We start from the raw sequence: 23,979 nt of genomic DNA on the forward strand, positions 1-23,979 counted from the left end.
ACTAGCAAAGTCTATGGGAAAATCAACAGGAAGTCCCAAGTTGCTCTCATATGTTGCTGCTATTCCTGCCACTTTTTCTCATTAGGTGGCATAGGGTTCTCGGACCCCATAGGGCCTGCCTGCCCACAAATCTACCCATACTCTGTAGTGCCCAACCACCTGTCCATGTCCACCCAGAATACCCACCTGCACCTGGCCATAGCACCCACCAGCCCACACTCCTGCCTGCTCACAACACCTGCCTGTGCACCCACACTCCACAGCACCCATCCATCTGCCCTTGTGCCCACCTAGCTTTACTTGCACCTGTCCACAGTGCTTGCCTATCTGGACTTGCACCTCTCTGTAGCACCCACTTGCAATCCGTAGCTCTCACCTGCCCACCCTCAGCGCACATCCCTTGTCCTGCTTGCAAGCTGCCTAAAGACTTCTTGCTGGCTTTCCATTGATTTGCTTCTTGGAAGCCAGCAGGAAGTTGCAAGTCACAGTGGCACGAAGTTCCCACTTATCAACTTTCTTAATGGGGACAGCAATGGGGACTGCTGGGATTGCTCCTGCTAAACTACCTGGTCACGTGACATTGGGCTTTACAACCACATTGCTTAGCGACAGCTATCCCAGCAGTCCCTGTGGCTGTACTTAAGCAACCACCTCCTGTACTTAATAAAGCATCATTTCAATTAATAATGGTATTGATTATTTCTACCAGGGATGCTTTATTGTTTTATTCTTTTTTATATATAAGATAAGCCCTAGGAATTTGTTAAGAAAACAACAGAGAGGCAGGAAGGGAGAAAGGATCGGTCCATTGGATCAGTCCTTCTTAAAGCAGCTATTCCATCCCCTGCTTTTTTGCAGGAAAATATAAAGAATCTACTATGTACTCACACAACTACCAGTTATGAATTAATATGATTTATCAATTCAGATTTCTTTAGCCATCCTTCCTCAAAATGTGATAATTAAAAATCAAATTATAGACTGCTTGGCTAACATAAAGTCAATGATTCGGGGCTTTTTCCCATCTTCGGCATGATTTTTCTTTTTCTATGATAAACCAGACGACATTTAATTTTGAGGATCTACTTACAGATGAAGAAGCAAATGCTCGAAAACTGACGGCGAGGATACCATCAGACCATTCATGGGAGACTGGATCAAACTGCCCATATAGCTGCCCCATGGTTATAGCCTTGGGATTGATAACAGTGATCTGAACCTTATTTTCCTCCATGAGCCCCTGAGCACACAAAATAAACTGCATTTCACACATGGACATCACACTTATCTCATCAATCTAACGATATATATATAGACAAATTACTCTTTTCTTGGTCATTAGCAACAAAAGGAGAGAAAAGGCAGTCGGTATCATGCTCCAAAATGGATAGCAGCCATTTCCTGATAAAAATAGAATGTTCTCCAAACAAGTAGAAAGCATTCAAGTTCCTCAGGTATTCTTCAAGGGGTTAGGTGATTCTTGAAAGTTTGGACTTGCTAATCAAAGGATTTGACTTTCGTGATCGCTTTTTTTTTTCCTGCCAAGAGCTGCTTTCAGGTCACCTATAATTGCTTAAGTGAATACGGTCAGCAGTAGGATGTTTGTTGCCAAGAATAATCACCTCAGGGTAGAAAAGGTCAGAGTAAAGAGGAGAGAAGAAACTGATGTATACTATCTATAAATTCTACAAGGTGATATGTCCCATTAATGGTAAGAAAATATGTTATTTCAGGGTCCAGGGGAAAGGCAATTGCTCTGTGTGTGAGGGGAGTGCAGATTCCATCTGTACTGTTAATGAACAGATAAGGAAAGTACTGTGTGCAATTGGAGCTCATTCATTAAATATTTGTAGAATTCTACCAATTCTATTCTTGTTAGGTTACAATCATTAGATTAACCTTCCGGTTTTAAAATATTTAACGTTAAAAATTCAAACAAGATTTGAGTTTGCAATCGAAAGCACCATTCTCAGGAAGTTGAATCCCACTGAATGTAAGTGGAATTGGTTTTAATTTCATAATAGCCATTATTAATAATTAGTAAGCAAACTATCCAAATTGAATTAAGACCGTGCTTCTTAATATTTTGAACAGAAGCATAACCTTTGCTTTTTAGGACATGACCTTTCACAAAAGCCAATAGATTTACTTTTTCACACAGGTCCCCCAACGCAGCTGCCAAAACACGATAGGCAGAGGTCTTCCCACCAAAGGGTTCTCCAACGATCATAAAGCCATGGCGCACAATCATCATTTCAAATATCTGTAAGATTTTCTCTGCAAAGAAGTTAGTCATTTGCAAGTCCATTTCATCACAGTTTGTCTTGATCGCTTCCAGGATGTCATTATAATCTGGCTTCGGCAACTTCACACCAGGAAACAAATCTGAAGTGATGCCCTGCCAAACCACGAACAATAAAGGAATGCATTTAAAGATAACCAAAATACCCTTCCAGTCCAGTTGCATGATCTGACTGTTGTCAAAATGTTTTCCCCAAGCAATATAGGTTGCCTCTGAAAATATCCCCCAGGATCCTCAGTCAGCACAATATGCCATTTTATTGGGGACTAGTTCATGTAATATGTAAAGTCGCGTGCTTCACATGGAGACGGACACAGAGCTGGGGTAAAGATGAGTTTATTCTGAACAGAACGAACTGGGGAAACAGGGAAGCCTGGCCTCTATTTGTACCTGCCCAGGTGGATGGCATCCAATCAGTTCAAACCTGGGCTTCCTGCCAGTGCAGGTGACAATGGGTGTAGATCCTGGCTTCCCACCAGGCTGACCACGCCTGGGGCTGTCAACAGCTTAACTCATTAGGCTTATCCTGAGTAAGCAGTTATCGCCCGGAGCTGTCCAACCCCTCTGCTGATCTGCACCATCAGCCTCCTGCTGTGCTGTTCCTTTGTGTATGCTGGGTGGCATACACTGCATAATAGATACAACATGGTTCCTTATTGTTTTAGGATGGTGCGTAGTTTCAGCTATGGCAACTTGTAGAACCAGATCAATTGGTTCTACACAACCATGCACAATTGAACTATGGTTTAGTATGGGGAATCACCTTTGGATTGTCAAGGACCATCCAACATTTGCAGGGAGAATGCAGGTTGTAGCAGATAAGACAATGAATGAATGTCATTCCACCCACATGGATGGGTAAGTATGTTTGGTGGAAATTTAGGGTTTCCCCCCATTGTTTAATGTTGTTCAGCCTCTTTGCAGGCATTGCACTACAGGGTGGTTTTACATTTCCATCAGACACACAGAGCCTGGGACCAGAGGACTGCAAAGCTCCTATTTCCTCTTCACACTTAAGGTTTTTAATAAACTGAAGAAATTTAGGTATATAGGATATGCCTGATGACCATTTTAAGATCAATCTCTACCTATGTGGCAAACTTTGTATCCGTGGCAAGAGTGGCAGAATTATATGCAAGAAGTAAGGAAGCCAGAAGAAGAAAGGAAAGGACTTTGTGTGAAGGCAAAGGGAATAAAAGGAAAATGGGCTACTTTTTCCCCAAGCCCTTTTTGGAACTTTATACCCTAATGTAAACATAGTTTTATGTATCTACTAATTCTCTAGAATTTATAAACTAATCTATAGCCCAACAACAGTAATAACTTTGCACATAAAAGAGATCTGAGAATATAAACTTAGTATATAATCTGTATCATTTACCGTACTTATTTCATTTACATTAGATTAAAAAGATTCCTCACCTCAAAAAGTGGGAGATCATGGGATAAGAACTTAGGCAAATTGACATCTATAATGGATCTAAGCAGCAAAATCTCTTCATTTTCTTCTGGATATTTCAACTGTATAAAACACAGCATTAGTTTCAGAGTCATCACTTTATCTTAATTTAGACCACCATCATCTTCAGTCATATGCCTATGTTTTTCACATTTGAATTGTTGCCTTTGGATATGTTTTTACAGTGATCAAGGACAAGATGAGAGATAATAGCAATTTTTAAGGCATCCTCATAACTCATCAGATGCTATTAGGGCGTCAGACGAGATCCATATTTAAGATTCCGGTGACAACATATTATTAATATGACTTGTGGCTTGAAACTGTTCATGAATTTCTGATTTTTTGGCATTCAAAGGTATGATTAAATTGGGTCAAACAGTAGCTAACCCAACATACTGCCAGACAAGACCAGAGCACTGGACGTGCATTTTGTAAAGGTTGTCAGATTGACCATATATCTAGCCAAAGCTCTTCCATTAGTCATAATGGATTGATCATGTACGATATTTTTCTTCCCACGCAACTGACATTTAACTGAACGTTTCATGCAAATAGAAGAGATGTACAGTTACCATGGCAGTAAACCCCGAAGTTCTTGGGCACAGTGATGCTCAGCGTATTATGATTGAACTTTTGTATAAAACTTTTGTATAAAAGAAACATGGGATAAAGTAATTATGCATCTTAATGTTATTGTATTAGAACACAAAATGTTCTAAGACAATTTTGTTATTAATATTATATTTGTTATTATATAGATATAATTGAGGCTGGATCTAGCTTGCTTTGTATGTTTTCATGTGAAAGAAAACACATAAGATCAGTGTGATGGTCCTTTATAGCATGCAATCAACATTTTGTTATCAGCCTTGGTGGAGCAGTGGGCTAATGCCTCCTTAAGTAACACCAGCTGCCTGCAATTAGTGCAGGTTCGAGTCCCACCAGGCTCAAGGTTGACTCAGCCTCCCATCCTTCCGAGGTAGGTAAAATGAGGACCCAGATTGTTGGGGGCAATAAGCTGACTTTGTAATAATGCCGCTAATAATGGGGTGTGTGTGAAAGCCCTAACAAGCAGGCATATACATAGAATGAAGGCTTCTGCTAAGCTTGTAAGCCGCCCTGAGTCTTCGGAGAAGGGCGGGATATAAATGGAATTAAAATAAAAAAAATAAAAAATTTAGTCACTCATATTTAGGAAAACTTTCAGCAGAAATACTTAAAATCAGATTCTAGGTTTTACTATTATTATTGTTATTCTAATTTGTTTTAAAAAGTTTTAAACATTATTCATGTGCTAAAGTTTATGAGCAAGGAAAAGCAAGCAAAAGAGGAACAGTTAGCCTAAAAGTGCATTCCCAACTTTATTAAGCTGACAAAGATTTTGGAAGCTGGCCACTGTTTAATGAAGTTTTTATAATTTTTGAATTATGAGAGAATACAATTCAATGTCTTTTTGCAGTGCCAATTGTGCATACTCAAATATAAAGTGTTTGCTTTCTTGGAACTGCAGGATAAGTCCTGAAAGAAATTATATTGCATTCAACATAGGTCAAAAGAGAAACAAAGATTTATTTCTAACAAAACACCCAAAGGTAGAATTCTAAGGAGACCACAGAGAAAGGGTATCAAATGCTACCTTCAGATTACCAGCTGCCGTGAGCACTGATTTTACTGCTCTCATCCCATAATCGTAGTGGTGTTGTGAAGACAACTGCTCTGAACACAGACGATAGGTAGCTACAATTTTCACAGACAGTGGCCGTGCAGTCACAAATCCACAGGAATACAGGACAATTTCAGCAATCATGGCATAATCAGGTACCATCATAGCAACAGTCCGAAACAAAGCCTATTAAACACACATTAATAGACAGGTAACTGCACAATCTGAATAGTGATGTTTATAGGCTGTTAATAGCTTCTCAAACAGTGAAGTTAGACTAAATTTCATTATCAGGATGACAAATGGCTCCCTGGAGAAGGAAAAGCAGTGAGTATCATACAATGATATGTATGCATACATTTTCACAGGCAGCACATTTTCTCCCACATCCCTTCTTTGTATTCTAACAATACATACAAAAAGGGATAAAAGACAAGACTCTGCATGCTACAAAACTGATTTTGGAGAACTACTTCACATTCCATGCAAGTGTAAGCAGGTTACTTCTTTGTCGCTCTAGCCACACAAATTGGGGAAATATATATATATATATATATATATGTTTTCTGAGGTTTTCGCGGGTGTTCGTATGTGGATCTTTGGTTATTCGGGTTTTCCCCCGTGTAGAACTAAAGGTGTAGGGGCGACGTTTCGACGGAATCCCATCCGTCATCATCAGGCTGGAGGCTTCTGCTTCCTTCTTCTGGGAGAAGCATGTGGCTGTTTGTTCCTCTTTTTTAAACTGCCAGAGGGGGTGTGTTCTGTGGGTGGAGGTTGCTCTGATTGGGTGGGGGAGTAAGTGTGTTCTGATTGGGTGGGAGTGTGTTTTGAATGGTGGGTGTGTTCTGATTGGGTGGGGGTGTGTTTTGAGTGGATGGGCTGGTCTCAGCTGCCAGCCTTAGACCTGAGCTGGTGAGTTGTGCTGCTTTTGTTTGGCTTCGTGTTTGTGGTGGTGCCATGTTTTTATAGTGGGTGTCAGTTTGCTTATTGTGTGGTTTGGAGGGGTTTAAAGTGGCTGATGTTGCAGCTGTGGTTAGGTTTCTGTTTTGTGGTTGTGCCTCGTTATCATTGTGGGTTCGGATTTGCTTTTTGAATGGTTGTGTGGTGGTGATGTCATGTGTTATCATGAGTTTGGGTCTATCATTCTTGGTGGTTGGGACTCGTCTGTCAATCAAGGCGGGTTTCCAAATGGTTGGTAGGCGAGAGGTATCATCTCGTTTGTTTATGCTGTGGGGGCGTTTTTCTATCTCAATGGCTTCTCTGATTATTCTGTTGTTAAAATGTTCAATTTTGGCGATAGTTTTGGTTTTTTTTAAAATCAATTTCATGTCCCGTGGCTTCAAAGTGTTGGACCAGGGATGAAGTTTGTTCTCCTTTTCTGAGTGAGTTTTTGTGCTCTTCAATGCGTGCACTTATTCTTCTGTTGGTCTGTCCGATGTATGTGGTGGGACAGGTGGAGCATGGGATTTCGTATACTCCTTGGTTTTCTAAGCCAATTATGTCCTTGGGGTTTCTTAGGATGGTGGATATTTTTCTGTCTGTGTAGAATGCTGTTTTGATGTTGTGTTTTTGGAGGACCTTGCTGATTCTGTCTGTGGTCCCTTTTAAGTATGGGAGGAGGGCTTTGCCATTTTCTTGTTCTCTGTCTTGGGTTTTTGTGGGTGTCTCTCTTCGGATTAAGTTGGTAATCGTGTTTCTTTGGAATCCATTGGCTGTTAGTACATTAGTGAGAGTGTGTAGTTCGGTTTTTTGGTGTTGTTCATCAGCTAGGTGTTTTGTTCTGGAGATGAGTGTCTTGGCTACGGAGTTGATCTGTGCTGGGTGGTGGTGTGAGAGTGCATTCAGATAGCGGTTTGTGTGTGTTTTTTTATGGTAGATAGTGTGTCCTAGGGAGCCGTTGGATTTCTTGTAGACTAAGACATCAAGGAAGGGAAGTTGATTGTTAGCTTCTGTTTCCATGGTGAATTGTATTTTGGGGTGTAGGCTATTGAGGTGTGTGAGGAAGTCATCCAGTTTTTCTTTGCCGTGTGGCCAGATTACGAAGGTGTCATCTACGTATCTGAGCCAGAGTTTGGGTTTGTGGTTGGATTTTTCTAGAGCGAGGGTTTCAAAGTGTTCCATGTAGAGGTTTGCGATGACAGGTGAAAGGGGTGATCCCATGGGTGCTCCTTCCATTTGTTTGTATCTTTGTCCATTGTAGATGAAGTATGTGTTAGATAGGCAGTGGTTGGTCAGATCTAGGATGTGTTTTGGGGGGTTGTATTTATTTCGGATAGCTGTCAAGGCTTCTTTGATTGGCACTTGGGTGAAGAGGGATACGACATCGAAGCTCACAAGTAGGTCACAGGGCTGTAAGTTTAGTTTACTTATGATCTCTATGAAATGGAATGAATCTTGTACGTGTGAGGTGATGGAATTTGCGTAAGGCTGTAGTTGTTTGGCAAGAAATTTGGCTAGATTTTGTAGAGGTGAGCCTATGGAGCTGACTATGGGTCTGAGTGGGGTTCCTTCTTTGTGTATCTTGGGCAGACCATAGAGCTTAGGACATCTGGATGATTTTTCTCTGGGAATGATTGTTTTCTGGATCTCTTCACTGATGGGGGTGGCTTTTATTTTGGATTTTGTGGTTTTTTCCAGGTAGGTGGTGGGATCTGTCTTGCGGAGTTTGTATGTGGAGTCTCGGAGTAGGTTGGATAATTTGGTATGGTAGTCAGATGAGTTCATTACCACCGTGGCGTTGCCTTTGTCTGCTGGCAGAATGATTATGCTGGTGTCATTTTTTAGGTTAAGTAGTGCTGTCTGTTCCTCTTTGGGTAAGTTGCTTTTGGGTGGTTTGCTGGTGCAGAGGATGTTGGTCACTTCGAGTCTGATTTTGTTGGCGTCATCAGGGTTAATTTTGGTCAGGCTGGATTCGACTCCGCATATAATGGTTTCCGTGGGAATGTGTTTGGGAGCGACTGCAAAATTAAATCCTTTAGACAGGACGTTGGTTTCGGCTTTGGTGAGAATCCTATCTGAGATGTTGTGCACAGTTTGTTTCATGTGTTGCTGTGAGAGAGGAGGGGTTTGTTTCTGGCGTTCCTTTAGTCTTCGGAGTTTATTGGTGTGTGTGTCTGTTTTGTAGGCAGTCTCTGTTTCAGCTCTCCAGACAGCGATTTGTTTGAATTTGTCCCAAAGTGTGGGGTGGATCTTGTTGCTGAGTATGAGGTGAAGTGTGAGGAGGTCTCTGTTGATTTGGTCCAGGCGGAATCTTTTTGTGTGGAGTTCATTTCTGATTAGGGCCAGTTCAGTTCTTATCAGGATGCGTTTGATGGCTGCAGAGTTGGAGTGGAATTTCAATTGGAAGGATGTGGGGATTAAATTTTGATCTCGGCAGTTGCGTAGGAATGTGAGGTCACACAGAATGGAAGCTCTTCGTACTTCGAGTTTTTCATAGGTCCTAGTTAGCTGGTGGATTTCCTCCCCGTAGAGGTAAGATATTTGTTTTCTGAGGTTTTCGCGGGTGTTCGTATGTGGATCTTTGGTTATTCGGGTTTTCCCCCGCGTAGAACTAAAGGTGTAGGGGCGACGTTTCGACGGAATCCCATCCGTCATCATCAGGCTGGAGGCTTCTGCTTCCTTCTTCTGGGAGAAGCATGTGGCTGTTTGTTCCTCTTTTTTAAACTGCCAGAGGGGGTTATATACTGTATATATATGTGTGTGTGTGTGTGTGTGTGTGTGTGTGTGTGTAGCTGCTTTTAAAAGTGCATAACAGATCATCAAAATCAACCCAAATTTCTCACTTGGGGTGCAAATGACCAAGCTCAAATTATCCCACTTTGGGACACATTAAGCAAAACCCTAGCTTTCTGGAGAAGTCTATAACGCTGGAAAGAGGGGAGGAAAAAGAAAAAGAGGGTTACCAGCAGCAAGGTAGACCAGGTGCACCACTGGAAGATCTGAGGTACCAGACAGGGGACAGATTATCACGGAGAAAATCTTCTTCTTGGAATCTCCTAGAGCAGGGGTAGGCAACCTTGGCTCTTTTATGACTTGTGGACCTCAACTGCCAGAATTCCTGAGTCAGCAGGCAACTCTGGCTCTTTTATGACTCATGGACTTCAACTCCCAGAATTCCTGAGTCAGCAGGCAACTCTGGCTCTTTTATGACTCGTGGACTTCAACTCCCAGAATTCCTGAGTCAGCATAGCTGACTCATGAATTCTGGGAGTTGAAGTCCACAAGTCATAAAAGAGCCAAGGTTGCCTACCCCTGTCCTAGAGTCACCATCAACTTGATGGCACACAATCATTTAACTTATTAAAGAAGCCTGCCTGCTTTAAGTAAACAGAAAACAGATGCTGTACTGCTCCATGTTTGGAAGCATTTCTTCCATGTTTCAAAGGGTGCACAGCCCTAACAAAAATTTAACATATATTATATGAAAGTTTGTATTAGGTAAGAATGGGAAATATTTCTGAAGAGCCAGTTTGGTGTTGTGAAGGTGATGGAGTGGAATTTTGGAGATCGGGTGTTCTATCCCACTATAGAAGCCACTTGAGTGACTTTCTGTCAGCCCAATCCACTTCATGTTTTGTGTGTGTCTGTGTGTCTGTGTGTGTAAGACAGAGAAAGAGAGAGGGAGGGAGAGAGGGAGAGAGAGAGAGAAATTGACAAGGGAAATAAGCAGAATAAAAAATCCAGACAACACCAAAACGTAAGTGACGTGTATCAGTTAATAAATTAAGATAGGCACAAAGTTTTAACTGGAACAATAAGTATATATATTTACACCAACGAAAGAATTGATCGTATAGATCAATTAATAGTCTGTCTAATCTTGAAATGTTCAACTTTTTCTTGAGATAAAAGTCCTCTTTGCTCTTTGAATGACTTGCTGATAGCACACTCCAAGACATGAGAGGGCAGGTTCCAAGGCTATTACATTAAATTTAATTAAGCTTAAACCAAATTAATGTAATATGGTTATGCATAATATATTTGATGAAGTTTTCTCTCATCAATCATTATTCTCAATATTATCATTAATTTTTAGAAAGGATTTTTTTAATGACAAGAAATATTCATACTGTAGAATCCTATGTATTCCTCCAAAGAAGTCCATAAGAATTACTTTTTGGTAAATGCAGTCACAATACCTTAAGATTGTCTGGAAGTTCAGAGCGTCCAGCATAGCCAGGATTCATAGTAATGAAGACAGCACATGTTGGGTTAAGCTTGAGTTCAGTCCCTTCAAATACCAGAATGTCAGCGCCAGCATTAATACCTGGGAATCAAGAGAAAGAAACAGCACTTAAAACATGGCTGAAATAGATTTTATCTTAAAATCTAGCCAGGACATGTTTTACCTCTTTGGATTGTAAGAATCTGTTGGGCCACAACAGACAATACTTCCAAATCAATTCTGTTAAATTCATCAAAACAAGCCCAGGCTCCACATGAAAGCAAACCCTAAAAAGAAAGAAACCAAAGGTGAAAAATATGCTAATACTTATTGGAAAACCAAACAGCTGTGGGAGCAGGAATTATCTCTATCATTCAGTCTAGCCTTCAGAATGCCGTTCACTTTTTTCATAGCCTAGAACATTTATTATTCTCTGTTGGTCAGTTCCTAATGGCTGGGTGCAAAAGGTGGGGATCAGTGATCAATGCTCATCTCAAGGACAACTGTTGACGAGTTGGTTGGTTGGTTGGTAAGACAGAGAGGACACCAAAGCTTAAAATACCAACTTTCCCAACAGATCAATGCTTGGAAAAAAGAGGAGGAATCTTCTTTCCCTCTCTGTCATACTTACGGGTATGCCTTTTCCTTCATTTCATGAAAAGAAGAGAAACAAGACTCAGGATAGGGACACAGAGAGGAAGGAAATGAAGCTGAAACCTTTTCCATATCTAACAATCCTGTACTGGATGTATGTCCATGCCTATGTACATATTTGTGAGCATGAATGTGTGTTACATTTGTGTCTGTGGCGTCGTATGGTCATATACAAGTAAATGAGTGTGTAGTATTTGTGCGTGCCCATAGCACATGAGTTCCTTGGAGTCACACAGGAATCTCATAAATCTCTTCTAGAACCCTGTCCCATGCAAAGCAACGTATACCTAATCGCCTTGAGGTGGATGGCATTAGCAATCCAATATAAATAAATAAATAAATAAATAAGCTGGATTGCCTAAGCTCTTGTTCAAGCACTTTGATACGCATGTTTTGATTCTCAGCATTCCATCTTCAATCCTATTCTTTCGTTCCCACCTTGAAGAATTTCCCCAGAGCAAGATAATCCAATCCATCGGAGCAATTGAAAACCACGCATTGCTTGGCAACAGCCTTTGCTAAATCCTTGGTCGTTTCAGTTTTTCCAGTTCCAGCAGGCCCTTCTGGGGCACCACCAAGATGAAGGTGAAGAGCACCAAACAAAGTTCTGAAAAGACAGAAAGAAGAAAAATTGCTATGGAGAACAATGGCAACTCCTGCAGCTAAGGTTTTATTCACCACAGTTCTTTCTGTTTCCACCTTTCTAACTTTGGATCTGGCTATGATGTACAAGTCCATCTTTATGGAAGCTCACTGACCACCTATCTGTAACACAGAATGGTTGTTGCAAAAACTGGAGGAAGAAATAAATGCAACGTATTAGAGCTGTAAAGCGCTTCAGATCCACTTGGAAAGGGGCAGAGCCACTTTGGAAAGTGCAGAAACATCAATGCAGGGCCTGTCAGTGACTCATAAAAGTAGCCTGGCTTTCTTCTGGAACAGAAATATATTTTAGATTTCAGCTTTTTAACATTAACTCTTACACCTGTGAAATTAAAACCTGAACATAACTGCTATTCAGAATGTCCATATTTATATTTAAGGAAACAAGTAAGGAAAACATGCAGCCATTTTTAAATTCATTGGGACAATGTTCAAGGCCAATAACTCTTTTAACTTATAAAGGGAGTTACCTGTAGCATCTATCTGTAAGTGGAGTAATAACCAATCTTGGAGTATTGCCAAGATATTCATATCCATACCGTAACTCAGCATTTATCATCTTTGTTTCTAGATGCCCTTCCTAATGGAAGATATGAAATATACATATAAAAAGACTTAAGATAAATAGAAATAAAGAATAAGTAGGCTTGCAGTACACCTAATATTAGAAACAATTATTTTACATGTCCCAAAGCTGCTTTTCAAAAGGCAACTGGACTTTCTTGGGGGGGGGGGGTTCCTTGAAAACATTTCACTTCTCATCCAAGAAGCTTCTTCAGTTCTGACTGAAGGGTGGGGAATGGAGAGATTTATAGTCTTTGCAGTCATCTGGTCATTAGTTCTCTGAAGGTTCCTCATTAGCTCTCTGAGAGGCGTTGACGCCACTTGGGGATTTATTTGTACTCTCAAGGCCATCCGAATCAGATCTGGTGCTTTCTCAACTTCAATCTCTTCTTGGGTGGCTTCTCCAAATTTGGAACAGAACTTTGGGGGAAGGCTTTGGGAGTGTTTGGTTTGGTTTGGTTTGAATTATCCTACTGGTCAGAAGTTAGACCTCTCTGAATAACCTCCCCCCAACATCTTAGTTTGAGCAGAAAAAACAACAGCTGTATTTGGGGAAACAGAAAGTAGGGAGGGAAAGAGAAAGATCTACACCAATGGAGGCTTTCCTTAAAATGATGAAAGCTTAGTTGTACCAGTATGCTCCACCCCTTTCATATGCACATGTGACATCAAGATGCAGCTCAAAAGGGGCCAGAGCTTGCAATAGGATGCCCAGATGATCACACTGTAATTTATCCCCTTGGTTCTTTTTTCATTAATTAATCAGGTTTAGCTATTTATAAGTTTCCTAATTGAGAAAGTTCTTGGATTTCAGAACATGCATGGAAAGAAAACGGGCAACCACTGGATCTGCTGTTTAGTTATTGTTAGGCGCCCTCTCGCTTCTATTTTATCTTTGAAGCAATTTTTACTATTTTTATAGGAATCTATGTGAAAGCCGGTCCCTTTGGGGAGACCGACTGTTGTTCATGGTGTCAGAGGACCAGATGGAAACAATAAATTGACATTGTGTTAGAATCCACCTTTCCGGTGACTGCACATTTAAAACCTTAAAAAGACAATCACCTTTTTACTTTAAAAAAATATACATAAGAATGTATATATTGAACGTATACGCTGGAAGAAAATATTATCTCTCACTTAATCAGGTTAACCAGCATGGAAAATGATTAACTTTTAAAAGTTTAAAGGTTTCCCCTTTCCAATTGTAAGTGACTCAAGAGGGCAGTGCTCATCTCTGATTCTCAGCCACAGCACCACCCTCTGTTAACTTGTGGCCCGCATGAAAATATGGAATGCAGTAACAGGGGGACACCTCATTGTGCAGTGCTCAGATTTCAAACCCAGGCTGTTGTGATTCAGCGTCAGCCTGTGGTTTCGGCAGCTGAATCGGACAATTCTGAAGAGGAGGAGGAGGAGGGGTTTGGAGAGCCTTTGGTTGCAGATGCATCGCAGAGCTCTCAGGCAGGCCCCTCCCGTCTTGTTCCTCCTCAGACCCAGCTGTGTGAGCCTGAAAGATTGGACGAAGATGATCCACAGCTGGCTTTGTTCAGGGACGCTCAAAGCAGGAGGCAGACAAGCAGAAGTGAACAAAGAAAAGCAATGAGGCACCTCGGGAGGAGGCAAAGAGAAGCCATGCCCTGAGACTGTTGTTTAAAAGGGGAATGTGTGGGAGGTGATGGTTGCTGAAAGCAACCGTTTGAAGAGCTTCTGATATAGTCTCGGTCTGTATTTGTTTTACTCTGTTTTGAACTGTTTCATTTAGTTTTTGCAAATAAATTTGGTTGGCTTAATTCCAGCCTCTTGAATATAAGAAAGGGGTTGTCCCTGACATTTCTGCAGGGCCGGTTGTAGGCTGGAACAGAACACAGGCTTCCTGTTGGCTTTCCAACTGAAAAGCTCAACATCTTAACCACTGAGCCATCATGCCGATTGACTTTTATTGGAAAATAAAGAAGCTGGTGACACACTCTAAATCTACTTTGAATTCCAAAGTAGATTTATAGAACAGGTAGGTTCACACAAGATCAAGTAACCCTATCAAGTAATCTTCAGATAATCCAGGCTATAAAAATCAATACCACTGATTACATGAAAGTAGGAAGCAGATATATGATCGGTATAATTCATATAAAACCCAAACTACATTGACATTTTTATTTAACACATACAGAAGCTTACAATAGCAGGCTGGGATAATTAATACTGCCTCCTCTACTGTGGTTTTGATGAAAAACACTCTTTTCAAGCAGTTATTTGCATGTGCACTAAGACAAATCATAACTCTAGTGTGAATATATATTTCCAGGAAAGGTGTTTTTCTACCACTTCTCATTTCAAAGCATCCTGAACAAGTGTACAAACCCCAAAACTCATAAAATAAACAACGGAGTAAAAATCTGGATTTTAAAAAAAAGAATAAAAACAATGTATTAAAACACATTTATGGGGGAAAATAATTGTTGAGGATGATTTGTAAAAGAAATCTAAAAAATGTCTCTGTTTGGAAGCTGGCATACCACACTCATTCAGGTAAGGTAGACACCTGAGATGACTATCCTACTTCTGCTGCTTCATTAATTCTGCACTATATCCTCTACGTCTACTATATTAGTATGTTCAAATTATTTTAGAAGATCCTTACCAAACAAATATTAACATTAGAAACATTAAATGATTATTTAATACTTTTAGAAGTCAGTACATCGTATCTAACACGATCGGTCATTTTCACTATTCACTGTGTCACATTCAGTTAACAGAAAAAGTGTCAACTAAGCTATCTTAGCATTTTGGAAAATGCATGGTATTATGTCTGAGGCATTTTGCATTGGAAAAAAAGGCCTATCTGAGGTAACTTCCTGCTAATATTGTATTCCATATAATAGATATAGGTTCTCAATAGTGTGAATCTAACAAAAGTCAGATTAAGGCCACTTAGCTCAAAGAATTATGATTCCTTTAAAACAATGAAAGCAGGACTTATCCAACAATTTCAGGGAAACTCAATTATGGCCTTTGACAGAAAGTTTTATCTATAAGTCTCCTGCAAATTCAGCAAGTATGTAGGGATTGTGGGCATGAAAAAGTCATTTTAATTATAAATGGTATACATATGGCTATTAGATATCTTTACTTCACATCATGCAGAAGGAGGGGTAAAATCCTTTGTCATCAGCAAAAAAATGGCTCTTATTAGTGTATTTTTCCTCTTATGTCAGCAATGAGTCCCAATAGAAAAGCTGAGTGCAGAAATAATTTCCTAATAGGATTCACAGAGACAACCCTTACCTGCCAATAGTATCTCAGCTGACTTAACCATTCAAAGTCGCTGTCATCACTGACACACTTGCTTACAAGAGACACAAGCACATCCCTAGCATGAACATCCAGGACCACAAGTGCTCCAAGGGTCACTCGATTCTGTTTTGACAACTTTCCGCGCACCAAGGTGACAATGCCGTCAATCTGCTCATTGCACTGGGTCAGGTAATTCTCAAGGGCCTGAGTGAAAAGGAAAAACCAGAGAGAAGTGAATTAGCTCCAGATGTTGTGATTCAGGGTCAGCCTGTGGGTTCGGCAGTTGGGTCGGATGACTCAGAGGAGGAGGAGGGGGGTGTTGAAGACCTTGCTGAGGGGGTTGAAGATCTTGCTGATGAGAGCCCTCAGCCAGGCCCCTCCCACTTGGTCACCACGGAGACCCAGCTGTGTGAGCCTGACAGCGTGGATGAAGATGACCCACAGCTGGCCCTGTTCAAGGACGCCCGACGCAGGAGGCAGTCAATTAGGAGTAGACAGAGGAAGGCAATGGGGCTTCTCGGAAGGAGGCAGAGAGAAGCCACGCCCTGAACTCTATATAACGGGAATGTGTGGGGAGGGCTGGTTTGTGAAAGGCAACCACTTGGATAGTTTGTGTTTCTTAAAGCTCCGGTTTCTTGGTTCGTGTCTTGTTTGTTTTTGTAGTAATAAATTTGGCAGGCATAATTCCAGCCTCTTGCCTTATTGTAAAAGGGGTTGTCCCTGCCTTTTCTGCAGGGCCGGTAGCAGGCTGGTACAGAACACCAGACATCAACATCAATGTCTACAGCTCTGCTAACTGCTAACTGCTGCTTTTAGAAGCAATTTCGCCTTTCTACTGCCGTCATCTTGACAAGCAATTGTTCACTGGCACATTTCAAATTTGTTTTCTTTTAAATACATACACACATACATTACATGCCTACATTGGTTCAAGGAGTTCTTCTACAAAAGAAAGGTTTTTATGAAGGTGTCCGCCATCAGAAGGGAGAAAAGTGATGGTAGCTGATTTCCATCCATCTTCACCTGTTTCCCAGTCCACCACTTGAATTATTTCATAGCGTTCCTCAGAGTACTGTAGATTTTTATTTATTTATTTATTTATTTATTGGTGCCAAAGGGGAACAAAATAATCAGACACAGGATTTTTATTTCTATGACAAGACCTTCAGTCCAAACTTTATCCCACTGAAATCAAAGGGGATAAATTAGGCATTTGTCATAGGAAGGGCAATCCTACTTCCTTTCTCAGAGAAATCTGTATGGAAACTCCAAAATTCATGTGCCCTACAGGTTTTCTGCCAAAAGGGAAGGAAATTTAGCTGTGTAGCTGTGTCCTCCCTTTGGTTGCTTTTTCTCATCCAATTTTCCCAATTTCTCTTCCACTGAAACTAATGAAATAATTTACTCTACTCCAGATTTACCTCTCTCTGTCAATGAAAAGAAGCAATAAGCCTTGCCATCAATGTCAGGCATCTTCTGAAGCTAGTCATCCCTACACAGAGCAACCAAATGACATTCTTTAGAAGCATTGGGATTTTCTGCTCTTCAAACATCTGCTCTTAAGGCATTGTTAGCTTCAACTCCGCATGGGAAGTAAATTGAGGCCTCTGCTGATTAGTCAATAGCTTTTCTAGAAGTATTCCTTTATACTGACTTTCCCTTGCTACAGCTACACAGTTTTTAAATTTCACTTCTGTAGTAAGAGAAAGCCAGACCCCGGGCAATAAAAAATGCCAGTGAAATTCTCCACTGACGGAAACGAAGGAGTGGGGAAGTGTCTGTGTGTCAGGGGAGTGGGGGGAGAGATACTACAAATATCTGAAGCCCTGTCAGCAATTTTTTATTAAAATTACAGTGGTTAAATTTACCACCGTAATAAAGTGAATGTGGTTCTCATTGAAACAAGTGGGACTTAAATCCTAACTGACTTGTTACAGTAATTTTAACTAAATACAATTAATTTATTCTGGGCACACTCCTTTTTATCTTAGTTTAGATGCAATCCAATATTTCTCTTTTAATAAAGAAAAACAGGGCTTGGAAACATTATCCGTACAGATATAAAGTATTTTTCAAAGGCTGGACCTGGTGAACCACATTTTATCATTTTATAGTATTATACAATAACAAATTCAATATTTTTTTTCATGCCACAAGATGTTTTGCTTCTACTGAAGACAAGTAACATAAGGACATTTTAGAAAATATCACACATGACATTTGCAAAATAGCATCCTTTGTTCATGTCAGATCAGAAAGAGCAGGAGCAGGAGCAGGGCCAGGGGACGGGGCAGGAGGAGGGGAGAGGAGAGGAGAGGAGGAGGGGAGGAGAGGAGAGGAGAGGAGAGGAGAGGAGAGGAGAGGAGAGGAGAGGAGAGGAGAGGAGAGGAGAGGAGAGAAGGAGAGTTCACCAACATGTAGGGAAACATTACCAATAAAGAAAACATTATGTTTTACTATCTGACTACAGTAGTTGTATTAATAACTTGGAGTATTTTTACCTTTCAACTTTTCTTTTGCATTTATGAAGGTACAAATTGGGAAAAGAGCTGTGCAAATTATTTCATACATTATCTACTGGTTCAGACACTGTCATATTACCAATTATACAGGTTGTCCAAACTGGTTATTCATATCTTCTAAAGAAGATGGAATTTTTAAACGCTTCACATACTGTTGAAACATTCCTACCTGCTGGCCATTTTTAATAGCTGTTTGCACTTCAAGAGTCCAAAAAGTCTGGGATACACAAAGAACTGTCTGTCCGGGCCATTCCCTTACCCAGTTTATACGGAGAGATTTTGGATAAGCATCTATTGCAGAACCAATCACCTGGAAACACAAAAAATGAAAGCCTTGCTAAGTAAACTAGAAAGCAGACTCCAAATATCTTTTGTCATGACCTTTTCGTTCTGCCTGTATAACCTTACTCCACCAGCTCCAATGAGCATCAGACACTATATTAGTTAGAGCTCAACATACTGTATATAGAGAAATGCAAGTTGCATGACTCTCCACGAACACTAAACAGAACAGAAACCCCTTCTGACTCAGCCCTTCGTATATTAGAACAGTTACATGGATTTTTAACCAGTATGATCATACTGAAAATGCTTCTTCTGCTAGAATATGAACTATTCATTCAAATAAAAATCTGAATGTTTTGCAATTCCAGGTTTCACAGCGACAAACCAATTCTAAATAACTGAATTCTAGAAAACTTAACTTTCTTGGCTTTGAAAGGAATAAAATAAGACATGTTGAAAGAATTCTTTGTAGATTTGGTCTATGCTCAACTGGCACAAAAAGCATAAAAATGCATATGTTTCAAATTCATGCTATGGGAAATTACAATAGGAAAGAAGAAAGAAAAAATGTGATCAGCCAATATAGTAAGTGAACTTAAATAAATAAATAAAAAACAAATTCACAGCGAAAAAAGTCCATCTACCCCTTTTATCAGATTGTACACAATATGAAAAACTGTCACAGAATCTACAAAAAAAACTGTTGTTCTTTCATTGACTATAATACTGTATCTTTCATACTAAGTTTTTGTTTACCCAGTTCATGCAAAAAGTAATAGACTATGTATGATACTGAAATTAATTAAAAAGAAGAAAATTCTTCGGTTACTGGTGGGACAATATTGGAAGAAGGATAGTTTGCCTACTGTAGAAGAATGGGTGATTAAAGTTTCGAATCTTGCAGAAATGTCTAAGATTTCTGCTTACTTGAAAGATCATTCACAGGAAAGATATATTTCAGTTTGGAGGAGATGGATAGATTATATTCAGAACAAATATGGGACTAAAAAGTTCCATTTAGCTTATGAGTAGATTTTAGTGGGATATTGTTATTGGTACTTTGTTTGTAGTTATGTTAAAGGGGAGTTAAAGCACATTATGAATTTGGTTAATTGTATATTATGCATAATTTTTATTTAGAATATGATTATTATAACTATAATCCTGTATTTAGCTCGGGGAAGTGGGGGGGGAAGTGGGCGGGTTTGGGGTGGGGGAGATTTGGGGATATATTGTAAAATTTTGTTTTTGTAAAACTCTTTAATAAAAAAAAGAAGAAAATTCTTGGTTATAGATTTTAGAATCATTAATAAATAAAATATAGAGAGATCAAAGAGATGGAAAGTAAACATGACTTAAAAAATAAAAAATGTGTTCTTCCTGAAAAGTCATAAACAGAATAAATTAAAATTGAAATGGTTTTCAGAGATGGCATCTAAAAACTTTTTTTTTAATAAAAATGAAAATCAGTAGAGAGAAATGTCAGATAAGAGCTTTCAATGTCACCTTGATTCATCTTAATGTACCAATTTAGTTTTTTTCGTTAATTTAAAAACATGCTTTATAAGAATATTTAGAAAGCTTTCTTTCCTCTTCCTTCTCCTCCTCCTCCTCCCCTCCTCCTCCTCATTTTTTATTTTTTTGCTATCATAACTAATATTGCTTTTAATACCATCTCAAGAGAGCCAATCTGGTGTAGTTGCTAAGGTTCTGATCATGAAACTGGGAAACTGAATTCTGGTTCACCCTTGGACCAGTGGTGGGATTCATCCGGTTCGCACTGGTTTGGCAGAACCAGTAGCTAATTTTTTGTTGACTTCGGCGAACCAGTTGAAGGTTTAGCCCTTTTTCACAAGGCCCAGAATGGCCCACAAGGAAGTGCATGGATGCCCCTTCCAGAAGTCCATTCTGAGCCTCAGAGCCCTGCGGTTTGCCAATAATACAACAAAGATTTTTCTTCCCCAGACATGTCAGGATTAGAAGGGTGAATGCCACATTTACACCAAGTTTGAAGCAACTAAACACTAGATACTTGTGTTTCAGAGTTCTGTGTAAATGAGGCTGAATGGAACAAACCCAATCACTGCTTAGATGGGTCAGACATGAGTAGCTAACTCCATCTGAGGCTCAAAGACCACATTTTTTTTTAAAAAAAAAAGCCAAATGGAATGTTAATGAGCAGAAACCACTTGCTGTAAAAGTCTGCTTCCATTGATAGAAACATTCAATATTTTCATTCCTGATAGAAATGGAAGATGTCTATAGGAAGCTGTCTTGTAAATCACAAAAAAAGGAGCATTAGACTACAAACTGAAGTTGAGGTCACACTGAATAAGTCTCAACTTTTGGCATTTTAAAGTTTTATGCCCAAGTGTTAGGGCAGAACAACACTCTTATTCAAAGGAGAACACAACATTTTAATTACTTTCACATACAGATACTAAATTTTACGAATGGCGGAGAGATTGAAAAAAATATTTGGTTGAATTTATACACCTGGATCAAAGTGGCTTTTTACCAAAGAGACAAATTAAATATGGTAAAAACAATATACAATAAACTAACAGCCAAAGTGATTGTGAATGGAGATTGTACTGAGAGCTTTGAAATAAGGAAAGGCACTGGACTTTCTGAGACCATATCAGGAATGACTGCTGGGATGATTGGATTGCTTGTGAATCTCTCAAAACCATGAAAAAGACTGAAGATCAGAACCCAAATTAGTTTTAAGGACAGATAGTTTGAAACTCCATTTTTCTGAGATTTGGGAACAGAAAGAAATCCTGCAACTGATCTTTTGAATATTCATCTGCTGATATAAAGCAGGGAATCACTGCAAGGGCAAGAGTGTAATCTGGTTCAAGACAGGATGCTGATGTAAAAAATGATGAGGTTCTAATTCTGTCCTCAGTTCACGAAGCATCCACTTTTCCCCTGTCTTTACAATCAAACTAGAGGCTGAATCTTTGGAATTATCTCTGACAACAAAGATTTGATGTCTTGTTTTGCATCTATCTATGCACCCAAAGGCTTCAATGACTGAATTAGATGAAATAAACTTTTCTTGTAATTCATTGGGAATTCACATGTCTAATGGCAAGTCAAGACCTGGTTTTGCCTTGGGAAAAGGGTGAGTGTGTGCAAATATGGGTATACACAGATGCCTTTTAATCTCAGATGCTCTAATACTGTCATCATTAGCATGAAAAAAATACTAAGAAGCTGAGACCAGCACAAAGGATAATTACCACAACTGAAAATGTTGAGGCATGAAAACCACCAATGTATTACAGCAGCTGGTACATGCAAATAGGTTTCTGGCAGATCTGACGAGTGTAGAGGCTCTTTGATTGACTGTAATGTTTCTATCATCATCCTTGTTATTTCACGAATGGTTGACGTATTTCAGTCTAAATAAACCTGCTATTCCTGTCCTTTTTTGCTTACATGTGAATTAGAGGATTTATGGTTCGTTTGATGAATTCTCAACTTATAACTAACCAAGAGAATGGGGAAGGGAAATATCACTATTGAGACAGGCTGGTAAATATTATGTGGTTTCCTGTACTAATTATAATTATTATTGATTGATCTGGTTTTGAGGGTAAAGTAGTCTTCTTCCCATTGAAGAACCTACAAAGACCAAGTTGCTGGCAACTGGCTCTGGTAGATTGAGTAAAATAGATTTGAATGATACCAAAGTGATCTTATGATTTAGGATACGTCTTTTTTTCTTAGACCATGTAAGCTTGGAAAGTCTACAGGCTCTTTGTAGTGAGAAGTTAGATCTTTATTGGGATGATTTTTTTTCTTTGCTTGAACTCTGTTAAAGTATTTCAAAATGGGACTATGCTAGGATCAGGTGGTTCTCTGAACCTTAAGAGGACATATCATAAGGTTAGAATACTGAAGACAACTGAGCTGCTTGGAAAATATAGGATTCTTTGACCATGACATTTTTTTAGGTTTGGGAAGAAGAGAAGAGAATTAGAAGTGTCAGAGAGGGAATCCAATCCATTTTTCCCTTGCTCTGGAGGGAACTGAGAATTAATTCTACTTTGAATTTAAAACAAACAAAAAAGAATTTCTTTCATTTAAGGGCTGGATTGAAAAGGTCTATTAATTATTTCTGCGGGGGGCCCCCCGCAAAAGAATAACTGAAAAAGGACTAGATTTTTGGAAACCATACAAAATCACGAACACGTGCTCCCCGAGAAGCAACAGAATAATGGTAGCGGCTATTAGCATCAACAGTATGAATAAACCCTGTTTTTTGCCCTCTGGTTGTCAAGAGACAAACAGCAGTCATCATCATTTTCAGTTCTCTTTGGGCATAAAATAGTAGCAGATGGGAAATTGGCAGTGGCTGCGTTTGTGAGACTGTGTGGTGTTTGTTCTCTTTATTACTCTGGTGCCGCTCTTCAGACCCTCTCACTTTGGACACTGACGAACTGGCCTGTCTGAATCTTCTATTCCTATTGAGGCAGGATCTCTGCAGGTACTAATAATGCCCTCAGGGGAAAACGGATGTTTTCTCTAAAGAAGCCTTCCCAGCAGCTCTCCTCAGCTTCCTCGGTGTGATCCACAGGAGTTGCTGAGACATTGCTTCGGTTTTTGCCCCCAAAGAAAAGTTTTTCAGTGGAGGCAGAAAGGGAGCCTTGAGCCTTAATGAATCACCATTACATTGGTAAGAATTGTTTTCCAGTTGTTTGCCTTAGAATTCCTGCAAGGAAGAAAAAAAAATACAGAGACAGGAAATGATTAAATACTGAAAAGGAGGGAGGGAGGGAGGGAGAGAGAGGCAGAGACAGCTGCAGAAAGAATAAAAGAAAAATGATCAAGCATTACAAGCATCACCCATTTGAAAGCACTGAGGAATCTGGTGAGGAAACATCTTTGAAACGATGACCCATCGGGGCACGAGTTGTCGAGTTTGTCTTAAAAAGACAAATGTGACATTAGACTACTTTTGTTACGAAACCATTTTTATTCTGGGTTCCTTGTTTAAGCGTGGATGAAAATGTACATCAACTAAAGTACTCAAAACAATGATGCATGAAGCCTACCCAATTGTTAAATCCCATCCATACATTCTGATTTTTGCAGCTCTGAGTTCATCTTATTTATTCCATTCATAACTGGACAATATCTAGCAATTAAAGTGCCCAACAATTGCAACTGATTCATATTTATGAAGGTTGCAGTGTCCTGGGGACATGTAAACAGCTTTTGCGAACTACTGACAAGCAAAGTCACTGGGGACGCCAGACTCACTTAACAACCGTGTTACTAACTTAACAACGGCAATGATTCCCTTAACGGCTGTGGCAGGAAAGGTCGTAAAATGGAGCAAAATTTGCTTAACAAATGTCTCACTTAGCAACATAAATTTTGGGCTCA

General features: G+C 39.7%; 1 protein-coding gene across 1 annotated transcript in view; it reads right to left on the reverse strand.

The window, feature by feature from the left end:
- The window catches only part of DNAH7 (dynein axonemal heavy chain 7), a gene marked incomplete at its 5' end in the record, with an annotated part of 161,860 nt that overhangs the window by 77,447 nt on the left and 60,434 nt on the right, over window positions 1–23,979 (reverse strand). Inside the window, 10 exons of the mRNA XM_083349744.1 lie at window positions 1,091–1,240; window positions 2,150–2,398; window positions 3,725–3,823; window positions 5,401–5,613; window positions 10,566–10,693; window positions 10,776–10,878; window positions 11,684–11,852; window positions 12,379–12,488; window positions 15,764–15,976; window positions 18,464–18,604. Coding sequence (XP_083205870.1) covers window positions 1,091–1,240; window positions 2,150–2,398; window positions 3,725–3,823; window positions 5,401–5,613; window positions 10,566–10,693; window positions 10,776–10,878; window positions 11,684–11,852; window positions 12,379–12,488; window positions 15,764–15,976; window positions 18,464–18,604 — 1,575 coding nt within the window. The remainder of the gene's footprint in view (window positions 1–1,090; window positions 1,241–2,149; window positions 2,399–3,724; window positions 3,824–5,400; window positions 5,614–10,565; window positions 10,694–10,775; window positions 10,879–11,683; window positions 11,853–12,378; window positions 12,489–15,763; window positions 15,977–18,463; window positions 18,605–23,979) is intronic.

Source organism: Vipera ursinii (genome assembly GCF_947247035.1).
Source record: "Vipera ursinii genome assembly, chromosome: 1".
In the NCBI taxonomy this organism is placed as follows: domain Eukaryota; kingdom Metazoa; phylum Chordata; class Lepidosauria; order Squamata; family Viperidae; genus Vipera; species Vipera ursinii.